Source organism: Benincasa hispida, chromosome 12, assembly GCF_027475165.1.
Source record: "Benincasa hispida cultivar pf3 chromosome 12, pf3_genome.v1.1, whole genome shotgun sequence".
Taxonomy (NCBI): Eukaryota; Viridiplantae; Streptophyta; class Magnoliopsida; order Cucurbitales; family Cucurbitaceae; genus Benincasa; species Benincasa hispida.
Genome location: NC_143489.1, coordinates 21,288,645 through 21,300,962, shown reverse-complemented (window position 1 = coordinate 21,300,962; position 12,318 = coordinate 21,288,645). Strand labels below are relative to the sequence as shown.

The following is a 12,318-nucleotide window of genomic DNA, read 5'->3' as shown; positions in this document are numbered from 1 at the left end:
AGGAGGCTCTCTCTATTTATAGAAAATTACAAGAGTCCCAAAAGGATAACTAAAAGAGATTAAAAACTAAATTGGTAATTAAAATGTAAGTAATCAAGGATTAACCAAGATTAACTTGATTTTACCAAAATATCTTTATCCTATTACATCATATTCTATCCCTCCCAAAAGAAACTCATCCTCGAGTTTCAAAACGGACATGAAGATAAAAAATAAAAAAGTAAGCCACTCAAAAGGAAGCACCTTTGAATAACCGATATCAATATTCTTTTCATTGTTGTTAACCTTATCGCTAGTTTATAAGGTTTCATCAGTTTTGTTGGATATGATGAGGGCACTATGGGGGTGTCAACCTAGAGATGCCCGGATGCGCCTGCTGATCCTTTGGTTTCAATCTTGGTTATTTGTATACACCTTTATTTTCAAGTACACATCTCTTGTACTATACCTTAATGATTAATAAAGGTTGTTTCCTTTTCAAAAAAAAAAAAAGAGAATAACCAATATCAATAACATCCAAATTTCTTGAGCTCAATTAATAGGTGGAATATTAATATTTATATTTTCCCTGCAAATCCAATTAATAGATGATATATTTATGTTTTCCCTGCAAATCCAATTAATATTTATATTTTCCCTGTAAATCCTTTGTAAGATCTCCAACAATAATCTTTCGATGATATGATCATCAATTGGTGAAAATAAATCCTCTGACAATGTGAAACCCTTATCAAAAATTTGAAAATTGTTTATCTTTAGGCGTGGGCGGAAAATGGAAGATGCAAATTTTTTATGTAATTCTTTTGGTATGCTTTGGCGACACATGCGGGTCAGGTCAACTAGATAATGGGTCAAATTTTTTTAATTTTGTCGTGCAACGGATAGGTCACTCTCATCTTCTTCCTCACATGAGTCACCTTCGTCAACTTTCAATTCGACCTCTTGTATGTTGTCGTCTATTCCACTCGAAAACCCAATTTTTTTCAATTTCAAACATATCATCTTCCACGTTGTTTCGTGGTCGACTGCACTTAGGGGTCTCAAACCTTTTCAAAGTAGGACGCCCATGGGTATTGTTTTCTTCTGCTTCTGTCGTGTCTTTGTTTTCAATATCCCCATCATTCTCATTAATCGATTGTTCCTCCTCGTCCGGTTCATGTTGTGCAATCTCAGAGTTAATCTCATTGATTTTTTTAACCTTGTTGTCAACAATTTCTTCAATTTTCTTTTTCTGCAGTTGGTCTTCATCTTTGCAATAGATTTCTTTTCCATTTTTTTCTTACTCGGTTTCACAGTCCCATTGGATGGATACTTGATTTTCTTGCATTGATCATTTTTTAAGTTCTTGCAAAGATTCAGAAAGTTGCTCCACATTTTGAGTCATCACTCCCAACAAACGTTGGATTATCTTGGCTCCCTTCTTCATTTCCTCCCATACTTCGGGACTGATGTATAAATTAGGTGTTCTTGAATAAGTTCCTTCATCAAAATTGTTGTAGGACCGATTCTTGAATTTTCTCAAACATGTTTTGAACCTTCTTGGTCATTCTTCACAGCACGAATAGTAATTTCTACCCCAAAATGCATTAAACCTTCTATAAAATTCCATTCTTGGATGATTCTTCAAGCTTCTTCTTAATTTTCTTGAATTTAAAGGGTTCCCCCTAGTTAGGTGTGTGTTGTTTGGCAATGAGCACAACTCACGAAGCTCCCTCTTGCGATTGACATCACCAAGAGTTTCCCAGAATTCCACCAACGGCAGTCAGCTTGGCCCAGATCGAACACTCTCATACCAATTTGATGTAGCCTAAATGTTAAAAGGAGAGAAATCTCCCAAGAATCAAATCAAGAATCTTTTTATTAATGAGAATATGACCTAATACAAGGAGGCTCTCTCTATTTATAGAAAATACAAGAGTCACAAAAGGATAACTTAAAGAGATTAAAACTAAATTGGTAATTAAAATGTAATTAATCAAGGATTAACCAAGATTAACTAGATTTTACCAAAATATCCCTGTCCTATTACATCAAAAAATCCATCATTTTCTATCTTATTACACCCAATGAAGCAAATAGGAAGAAACCAAGGGAGATGGAGAATGGTTTGATTTCAAAAAGATAACCAAAGCACCCAAAACACATAAGGCATGAAAAAAAACCTCTTACCTGAAATCTGAACGTGAAAGCAGACTTCTTATGAGTGGAAAATCAAATACATTCTGCAGCAGATCCGTAAATGTTCTGTCAGTCCTCGAGAATAATCATATTCAGTTTTCAAAATTTTTATATTTTCTTCTTCCTTTTCATTTTTGTGATGTGTGCGCAGTTTTTATCACCTCCATCAGCTCCAAATAGTCAGAAACAGGATCTACAACTTCAACACTGAAGTTCCCATACTTGATTTCTCCAATGCGAGAGAGGTCAACATCAGGAATATCGGCAGATTTTATTTCAGAGATCTGCAAAATACTTGCACAATTAGTCTTGTAACATAGCGAAGGGGGTCATGAATTGAAGACATTACTGATGCTAAAGCAGAGATACATGAAATCAAAGAGGGCCATAGGCTAGCATGCAATGATCTTTTCTTTCTTTTTTGGGGAAAGGGTATGAAACTTGAATGAAAAGAGACTGATGCTCAAAATATAGGAGGAAATTAGGAAAAAAGGAAGCAAAGAAAGAGAGAACACCAAGGGGGCAATCCCTTAACTTTCATGTTGAAGTAACGATTCAAACACTTAACTTTCATGTATAAGCTAGGCTAAGTTTAGAATTGTGGTAGCTTTTAAAATAATTGTTGTTGACAATGCTTTCAGAAAAATCAGTTGTCATATGAAGTAGAGTAGTGTTTGGTAAATTCCAATTCTAAACCTAAAAAAAAGCAGGTCATAGTGTTGTGTAAGTTGTTACGTAATTGTTGTGGTTTAGCTATAATGACCAAAATAGACATATTATTAAAATTTATACATTCATATTTAGTACATAAATTTTCATTACTTAATCGTTTAGAATTTTTCTAGTTTGAACTACATATAATGTTTTCTAATTACTTTAATTTATATGGGAGAAAAGGCTCAGAGAGTGAAATAATCGAAGTAGAAAAAAAATAAAAGAGTTTAACCCCATTTTCACATTAAGATCTTTCTTAATGAAGATTTCTTTTCAATTTTATTTTCGATTCATATACTATTTGAAAACTTGTATCCTTATTTTTCTCTCTATTAACTCCTCAAAAGTGATGTTTTCTTTATTTCATAGATTTACTTTGAATTTCTATGGTAAAGAACAGTGGTAAAGAAGATAACGAGGTCTAAACAAAGAAAAAATAGATAAATTGAGGATTATGAGGTCCAACACAGGAAAAAATTTTAAAAAAATAAAATTAAACAACAGAAAAATAAAATAAAATCACAGGAGGAAGCTTGATGTTTGTGCTTGAACATGTAGTTTAGCAATTCCATAATTGTACAGAAGATACCTGACTGCAGGAGGGTTTGCATGAAAAAGGAAAATAACGGAAAGAAGTTGTTTTTTATTATTCGGGAAGCTAAAATCAAAAGCTACAGTTCAGGAGATTTGAAAATCAAAGAAATTGATCTAGTATAAATTTTAAAAAAAAATTACATTACCAAACACCTTTGAGATTTTTTTCAAATTTACTTTTTCCTACTCTCACTGCAATCCTAAATGAGGCCTTAGTCCCTTGGAGTTTAAAATTTGTATTGATACAATCACTACTGTGAAAATTCTTGTCAAGGTAGAGTAATAATTTTTAATATGTATTTTTTAAATGAAAAGAGATATTAGGTCTCCAAGCAAATGTAAAATTTTGTCTACTTTAAAGCCACATTTGGTCTTCAAGCAATTAATCAGTTTGCATACAGAAATGCCTCCACCAACATCTGACAAAAACCCAACCTTAGTAATAAGAAAAGGCTTACAAATCCCAACCACAACACCTCCAGACTCTAGCGGAAAAGGACAACCATGACCTCGGCTATGCTCCACAAAACACACCACTTTGGTCCTAAGTCATCATAGAAGGCTTTTTGCAAGATGTGGAAGGCATTACTCTTTCCCAAAGAAACAACCGAGAAAATAAGTAAATTTTCTATGGAAATTTTAGTTTCCACCAGGAAGTGAAGAATGTACGAGATGGGCAGAAGGCCAAAGAGTAGCAAAACAAATAAGTAGGGACTTACAAGAGGACCCAGATGGCTCAAGGGGAACTTTAATATAAACAAGAAAAGAATCTAAAATGTATAAAACATTGAATGCAATATAACAGGAAAAGTGACCAATTAGAAAGTAAACAAGAAACTGAACGAAAAAATAATTAAATGAACCAATCACAAAGATACTTACGGAAAGAGTGTTTCCATATATTTTGTCTGTAATTGATTCAGGTGCAGGCTGCCCACTGCTATAATTAAACTGAAAAGTCAATGCATTCAAGTCAGATAAACATAGATATTATTGTTGTAGTTGTCATGGATAATAAGGTAAGGTCATAATTTTCAACTTACATTTTGCAACAAATTTTGCTTCATCGAAAGGTTGCATTTTTACCAACAATTTTATTTAATTGAATATAAAGGAAAGTGCAAAATAAATTTAAAAAAAAAAAAAATCACCTTAATACCCCAGTCATATTCAGGCCCACCTGGATTGTGACTTGCACTCATTATAAATCCTCCATTGGCCTGCGTAGAACAAGAAAAATTATGCAGACAGCAAAGGAAGTAATCAAATGTCACTCCAAAATGTTTGATCATATAATAAACCCATAGAGCAAACTTGCCTTCCTCTTTCGTATAACAGCAGAGACAGCTGGTGTGGACAAAATACCTTCCCTGTATCATATAAATTTTGTTATATTTTACACAATTCTCCTTAAAATTGTTTTTCAGCAAAGATTAACATTTGTAATCCCCAAATAAGATTGACATTACTCATTACCATCACAATGCATCCATCAGGCTACCACTATTAGTCAAAAATAATAGTTTTCTGAATTTCAGATTTATCAATAATAATCCTAGAGAATCACAGGCTATAAAAGAAATCAAACACTGGCTCTTATTCTTACATTGGCTATTTCTTGCCATATATTTTATTTCCCTGAACAAATTATAGTCTCAATGATTTCAAAACAAATTGGAGAAGCATTCTTGTGACTCTTCTTTGATAGGACCACTTACATAGAGCTTCCAAAACGTATTTTTGGGAAGATATGTGGGTGGGGATAGACCCCTTCACATTATTTTAATTGTGTATTCTACTTTTCCTCTATGAAATCGTTGTGTGTCTGATGTTTTGGTTCCTTTCAAGAGCTCTCCTTTTTTCTTTTTTTTTTTTTTGGTTTTTATCATCCTTTGTCCAATAGGGAAACGACGGATGTCATTGCTCTCCTTTCCTTTATTGGGGAGTTTGAGATTAATCCTTGCAAAAGGATGTTCGTCATTAGAGCCATTGCCAACTTAGGGAGTTTTTCTTTGCATTATTCTCCTTGTTTATTCCATTTCTCCTCTATGAAAAATTGATGTGTCTGATGTTTTAGTTTCTTTCGAGAGCTCTCCTTTTTTTTTTTTTGGTCTTTGTCATCTTTTGTCCAATAGGAAAATGACGGATGTCATGGTTCTCCTTTCCTTGATTGGGGAGTTTGGGTTCGATCCTTGGGAAAAGGATGCATCATTGGAGCCCTCACCCTTTGGAGAGTTTTTTGGAAGTTATGTTTTCATTTTTGTTAAATCTTTCTCGTTTTAGAGAATTTGTTTCTTCTACTATACGGAAGGTCAAAATTACAAAGAAGGTGAAGTATTTTGTCTTGTCGGTTATACATGGAAGAGTGAATACTCTTGATCAACTTTCAAGAAGGTTACCCTCTGAGATTGGGTTGTTTTGTTTTGTTCCTTTCTTTGTCAGATAGTAGAGAAAGACCTAGATCATATTCTCTAGAGTTGACGGTCTATTTGAGGCTACTTATTTGAAATGTTTGGCTTTCATTTAGCCCATTGCAAAGACCTAAGTGAGATGTTTAAGGAGTTCCTTCTCCATTTTCCATTTAGAGAGAATGGGGAGTTTTGTGTCAAACTAGGGTGTCTACTTTATTAAAGGGTTTTTGGGGTGAGAAAAATAATAGAGTTCTTATAGGTGTGGAGAGGGATCCGAGCAAAGTTTGGTCCCTCCCTAGATACCACAATTCTCTCAAGGCTTCGATCATTAAGTCTTATAGCAATTATTCGTTAGGTATTGTTTTGCTTGACTGAAGCCCTTTCCTTTAGTGGTGTTCCCTTTTATGGGTTGTTCTTTTTAAATGCTTGTGTATTCTTTCACTTTTCTTTTTTCCAATTAACTGTTAGTTTTCCATTAAAAAAATTAAAAAAAAAAAAAAATAGAGCTTCCTTTTTAGTATTTCCTAAAAATAGAAAAACTTATTGAGAGAGAGACACCAGTGAGTAGGAGTTGAGAAGTCTTCCAGAGAGACGATTCGAGAAGAGGTGGTGGAGGCTTCTGAGGCAAATGAAGTTGTAGGGGCCAAACACTTGGCAGTTTATTCCATTCAGTACTGTTATAGTAAATATCTATACATATGTTATTATGTACATTTGTCCTTTTTTGTAATTGGACATTCCAAGCTAGAGTTACCTTGTACACCTATAGATATGTGTAATTCTAATCTAAATAATGTAGAGTATTTTCCCAAAACTGAGTACAAAAAATGAACAACGACCTTAGTTGTGTTGGAATATAGAGCCATAACTCAACACTCGTACATGTGACTGTTGAATCAAAATATAGAGTTAGGGAAAAATCCATGTGAAACAGTGTGGAAACATCAACTTTTATCTAAGTTAGCCTTCAGTTTTACCGTATCAGCTAAATTATAGTGTGATAATCAAGTTGTACTTCACATTGCATCCAACCCAGTGTTTCATGATCAGACTAAATATATTGAAGTGGATTGTCATTTTATTTGTGAGAAAATAAGGGGGGTTTGTGTCCATAGGATATGTGAAGCCTGGAGAACAATTGGGAGACATCATCACCAAACCAAAGCTGTGAACGGAGTAAAGAATAAACTACGTTGATGAGTTACATGGTCAATATTGTCAACAAAGCTCAACTTGAGGTCTAATTACCATCAGATACGAATGAATGAAAAAGATATATTATATATTCGATGTTCAAGACACACTAGGTTCACTACAAATTCAAGGTGATGCCATTTGGTTTAACCACACCCCCACCACCTTCCAGTCATTGATGAACTAGATCTTCAAATATTTTCTCAGACAATTTATCTTAGTTTTCTTCGGCGACATTGTGGTATTTAGTCCTAACCTAGATAAGCATTTTGGTATGGATTCAAGGTGATGACTTTGCTTACTACTGATTGGAGGAATTTTTGTAATCCATAACCTTCACAAGCTATTCACTCACAGTCTTTTAAAACATTTCTGCAAATATACATTACGAAATAAATTACTAGATAGCTCCGTGGGGTTTGGTTAAGGAGGATATCTTCCTTTAGTTCTTGATTATCTTTTCATGATTAATGAAATCTTTTCTTATTTAAAAAGTAAAATACGAAATAAGCATCCATGATTCTAGCCAAGATTCAAGAATCAAAAAGCATACACATTCAAGTTAACTGTGAACTATATCATCAAATGATACTCGGTAGTTGGTACATCATACATGCATGACCAAAAGAGAAGACGTAGATTAACTTTTCAATAAATAACTTTAAAGTATGAGGGAAAGGCCAGAGTATTTGAAAATTAGTCCAGGGTAAACCAACTTACTGTCCGACCAATATTTTCCCAACACCATTTCCAGCAGCAATTTTGATGATAATCTGCAAAACATCTGCAAAAATTCGTTGAAGAGTTCTAAGGAAACTAGACTACTGAATTAAGCAAAAATAAAAGCTCTAGAAGAGACCTGTGCGGCTTCTTTATTAAAATAGCGACCATCGCCTCCTAAAACCAACAGCCCATTTTTGTAATCCTCTGGTGGCAAGGAATTGAACAATGCCTGCAGATACAAAATGCTCATGTAACACAAGCTTCAAACTCATGCTGAGATCACATAGATTATTAACATTGCCCATAGAATGCAAACAACCAAACCTGGATCCAATTGGCAAGGTAATTCTCCTGCTGAAATACTTTCACCTAGAAAGCCATGTCGATTAACAAAAAGTGAGTTGCAAAGGCATCGGTGCCACCAAAATCCCAAGAAAAATGATAAAGAACGGGGATAAATTTAATAAGCACTTCAAGACTTAATTTTAAAACAAGAACAGCAATGGCTCGTTTAAAGCAGTTTTCCCAATGTTGAACAACCACACCAGATGCCAGAAGTTCATCCACATTATCAATCCATTAGCGAACTAGCTTCATATTAGAAACTTCCTATGCTCATACATAAATACATTATATAGAATGCCATTATCCCCTAATCACTAATTACTCGAAATTCAAATATGAATATCCCAAAAAATATCAGAACAATATAAAATGAAAAGCACCTTCTTCCGGAGACCACTGGTTCCAGTTTTCTGGCCTTCAATCAGCTTGGTCGGAATCAAATCAATCTGAAATTCCAATATACACATAATGTATCAAATCAATCTAAAAATCCAATATACACATAATGTATCAAATCAATCTGAAAATCCAATATACACATAATGTAATCAACATAAACAACAATGCGAAACACAAACACAGTACACAATCGATGAAAAAAAAGAAATTCTGCTCATCCAGCAACCTAAAAATGAGAATGATAACAATCCAAATCACAGAATTCGGTAATGAAAACAAAAACAAAGAATAAGCGCAGAATCAGAAAGAGAAGGAATAAGAGGGCAGCGGCATAGTTACCTTGAGACCTTGAGACTCTGCAACAAGTGAAGGAGAGGAAGAGGAGGAAGAAGACGAAGCGGCCTTGACGGCGAGAGAGTGAGAGGGAATTGTAGGGGAGGAGAGGAGAAGCGGAGGGGAAATGAAAGGCGTAGAAGAAGGAATTGGTGGAAACGAAGCTCCACCGGAAGAAAGTGGGAACGATGATCGCGGTCTGAGCGGGGAAGAGAGGAGGAGATTGTGGAGACGAAGAGAGGGAGAAGCCATTGAAGAGGATAATGGCTGAGAATGAGAGAGAGATTTGGAAGAAGAAGAAGAAGAAGAAGAAGAAGAACCGTTGAGAGAAGAGAAATGGTGAATCCGAGAAATGGAAAGGGAAATAAGTGGGGCCTTGGAGGAGTTGGGACTTGAACAGATCCGTGTTCTGCCACACATGCACTTTCTCTTTTTGGATACGCTTACCGATACTGTTGCCGGCTGAAACTTTCTACTCTTTTGCACCATTTAACCAAATATACCCTTCCTTAACTTATTTCAATTTACTCCTTCAAACTTTAAAATATTACAATTTTATCTTTAAAATTTAAATTTTGTCTTCATTTCATTCCTATATTTCAATATTTATATTTTTAACATCGATTTAATTTTTTATTAAATACTTAATTTCAAGTTTATTAATTAATTTAAAATAATTATAAGATGAAAATTTAAATTTAATTTTAAAATTGATGAAAAATAATGAAACTTAAGTAATTAAATTTCTTAAGATACATTAACAATAAAGATGGAAAGTGAGTGTTTAGTAAAAAACAAAATCATTGTTCAAAATATAAATCTTGAAATCTATGGATCAAATTGAAACGAGACTTTATGGGTAAAACTGTAATATTTTGAAACTTAAAGACTAAATTGAAACCTCAAAATTTAATAACTAAATGTGTAATATTTTGAAACCTAAAGACCAAATAAAAATTAGATCCAAAACCTAGGGATCAAAAAATTATTTTTTTTCCTATATATAAATAACTTAGCTAAAATGCCAACGAGAGTTTAGCTCGACTCACACCTATATGTGTTGAGGATCCATAAATCTGTGGTTTAAATCCCTCAACCCCCAATTTGTACTAAAAATAACTCGACTAAAACAGTGGTAAGAGTATCAGCAAATATCACACAATATAAATAAAATTGTAAATATAGTAAAAAATTAAATATAGCTCTTAATGTCTAACCATGATAGACTAAATAGATTAGATTGTGGAGTATATCAATAATAGATTTTGTTACACACTTAATTATCTACCCTAAAAGTGTTACTCTTGTAATTATCGTAAAATTAAAATATCATCCTTTACTTTGGATTATTTTTTTATATAAAAAGATTTTGTTTTATTTTAATTGGCATACTTTCAGATAAACTTTAAATTATTAAAATTAGTTAAATAATAATAATAACAATTTGTAAATAAGGAATGAGACTATGTGTTGGGAACAAAATAAAATATTTGAAAGTACGATAATTAAAATGAAACAAAATCTAAAGTATAAGGACCAAAATATTAAAATCCTGTTAAGAATAAAAGATAATATCTCAAATTTGTAGTGAATAATTGATTAAATCCTCCCATTTTTTTAACTTACATCCTACAATTATTTGAGGTAGTCATGTTACTTTCTTAGAATAAATATTCCTCGTAGTTGAGGACAAATTTTGAATAAAAATTATTGGTATTCAAAATGCAAAGTAAGTCATTAATCTTAATGATACTAATTTATATATAACTCGAACTTTTTTAGAAAGTTACATATCTCAACTCATTGATATAAATATTTTTGATCAAAATCTCAAAATTTATGATCTCTATTCTTATATGATGGAACTTTTAAAAAATCAAGTTAGATCACCTTTATATGTATATATAAATAGAGATTTTTAATTCCATTTTTCTTGTTAACCTACGCTACATCAATCTACTCCTTATAATTAAAAAAAAAACATATGAATCATTATAAAAACTAAGTAAATCCTATATTGTTAGAGGTTCAAATTTCTTATTTTACATTCAACTAAAAAAAAAATAATTGTTAGAAGAGGATTTTTATACGTCTATTTTACCCTTTACTTTTTAATTTATACTTATTTTATCCCCGATTCTTTTAACCTTCATTTTTTAATGGATTATAGTTAAGAGTAAAAATCACTGAATAACATTTTTCTTAATCATCTTGAAGACCGTAAAGGTCAAGTAGATTTTTTTTTAAGGTAAAAAAATTAAATTAATTCAATTAAAATAAAAAATGAATTGCAATTTTTCAAACCATCTTAAAAAGTGTAAAAGTTCTATAGATTTTCAAAAAGTGATTGTAACGATTTAATTAGTTAAAGTAATTAATTAACAAAAATAAACGAGAAAATACAGTTATATAATTATAATTTTAAAGTACGACTGTACGAGTACTTATTTTAAATATTTATAATAATTAAAAATGTTCATTTTTTTAAAGTGAAATATTGAATGCTCTGGGATGAAATTTTTTTTATACCACGAAGAAGTTCTCAGAGTCAACAATACATAAGTATCTCAATTAAACTCTATTATTTTAATTAATTTTTTTTAAATATTAAAATAAATACTAAAAGTAAGAGTAATTATTTTAAATGACAAAGAGTAATTATTTTAAATGACAAAACTATATAAAATATTTTTAAATATAGTAAAATGTCACTGTCAATCACCGATAAATAGTAATATTTTACTATATTTATAAATAAGTTAGTTTATTTTCTTATATTTGAAAATAATCCTAAAAAAATATATCATAACAAAAATATTTTAATTTTAATTATTATACTTAAAAAATATATGAAATAATTAAAAAAGTTAGATGACTTACGTAGAATGCACATAGTTTAAACTATTTGAATACTATTTTTGCCTAAGTAAACAGTTGAATTCTTAATTAGTTTCCAAAAACAAAAACACATGTTTTTGAAAACTATTTTTTATTTAGTTTTCAAATGTGGCAAACACTTCTATAATGTTGATAACAAAACATAAAAACTAAAAGATGAAAATAGTATCTATATGCTTTATTTTCAAAATCCAAAGATAAAAAACAAAACGGTTAACAAACGGAGTCAAATATTTGACTCCATCATATCATCTCCACTTGTTAAACTCTAAGAAAACCGCGTAGAGCAAGAAGTTTAAATCTCTAATCTCTTGAACTAGAGAGCCTACATCTTAAATTAATTGAATTATGTTCAAAATTGATAATATTTCATACTTTATCTTAAAGATCTATTAATTTCACAAATCATTAAAGTTCACAGATTACGTCACATGAATTATCTATATCATTATTGTGTGTTTAGATATATGTTTATGTCATGAGTCTAGTGAAAAGGGTAGGATTTATTTTTTCTTTTTCTGGATACTGA

General features: G+C 31.6%; 1 protein-coding gene across 1 annotated transcript in view; it reads right to left on the bottom strand.

Moving 5' to 3' along the window:
* PGM (phosphoglucomutase) overlaps nt 1-9,355 on the bottom strand; it is a 32,350-nt gene extending 22,995 nt beyond the window's left edge. The window contains exons 1-10 of the mRNA XM_039051278.2: nt 8,898-9,355; nt 8,540-8,605; nt 8,139-8,183; nt 7,951-8,043; nt 7,812-7,864; nt 4,805-4,856; nt 4,638-4,706; nt 4,369-4,437; nt 2,340-2,462; nt 2,170-2,222 (exon numbers count right to left, since the gene is read on the bottom strand). Coding sequence (XP_038907206.1) covers nt 2,170-2,222; nt 2,340-2,462; nt 4,369-4,437; nt 4,638-4,706; nt 4,805-4,856; nt 7,812-7,864; nt 7,951-8,043; nt 8,139-8,183; nt 8,540-8,605; nt 8,898-9,311 — 1,037 coding nt within the window. The 5' untranslated portion in view covers nt 9,312-9,355. The remainder of the gene's footprint in view (nt 1-2,169; nt 2,223-2,339; nt 2,463-4,368; nt 4,438-4,637; nt 4,707-4,804; nt 4,857-7,811; nt 7,865-7,950; nt 8,044-8,138; nt 8,184-8,539; nt 8,606-8,897) is intronic.
* Nucleotides 9,356-12,318: the final 2,963 nt, after the last annotated feature.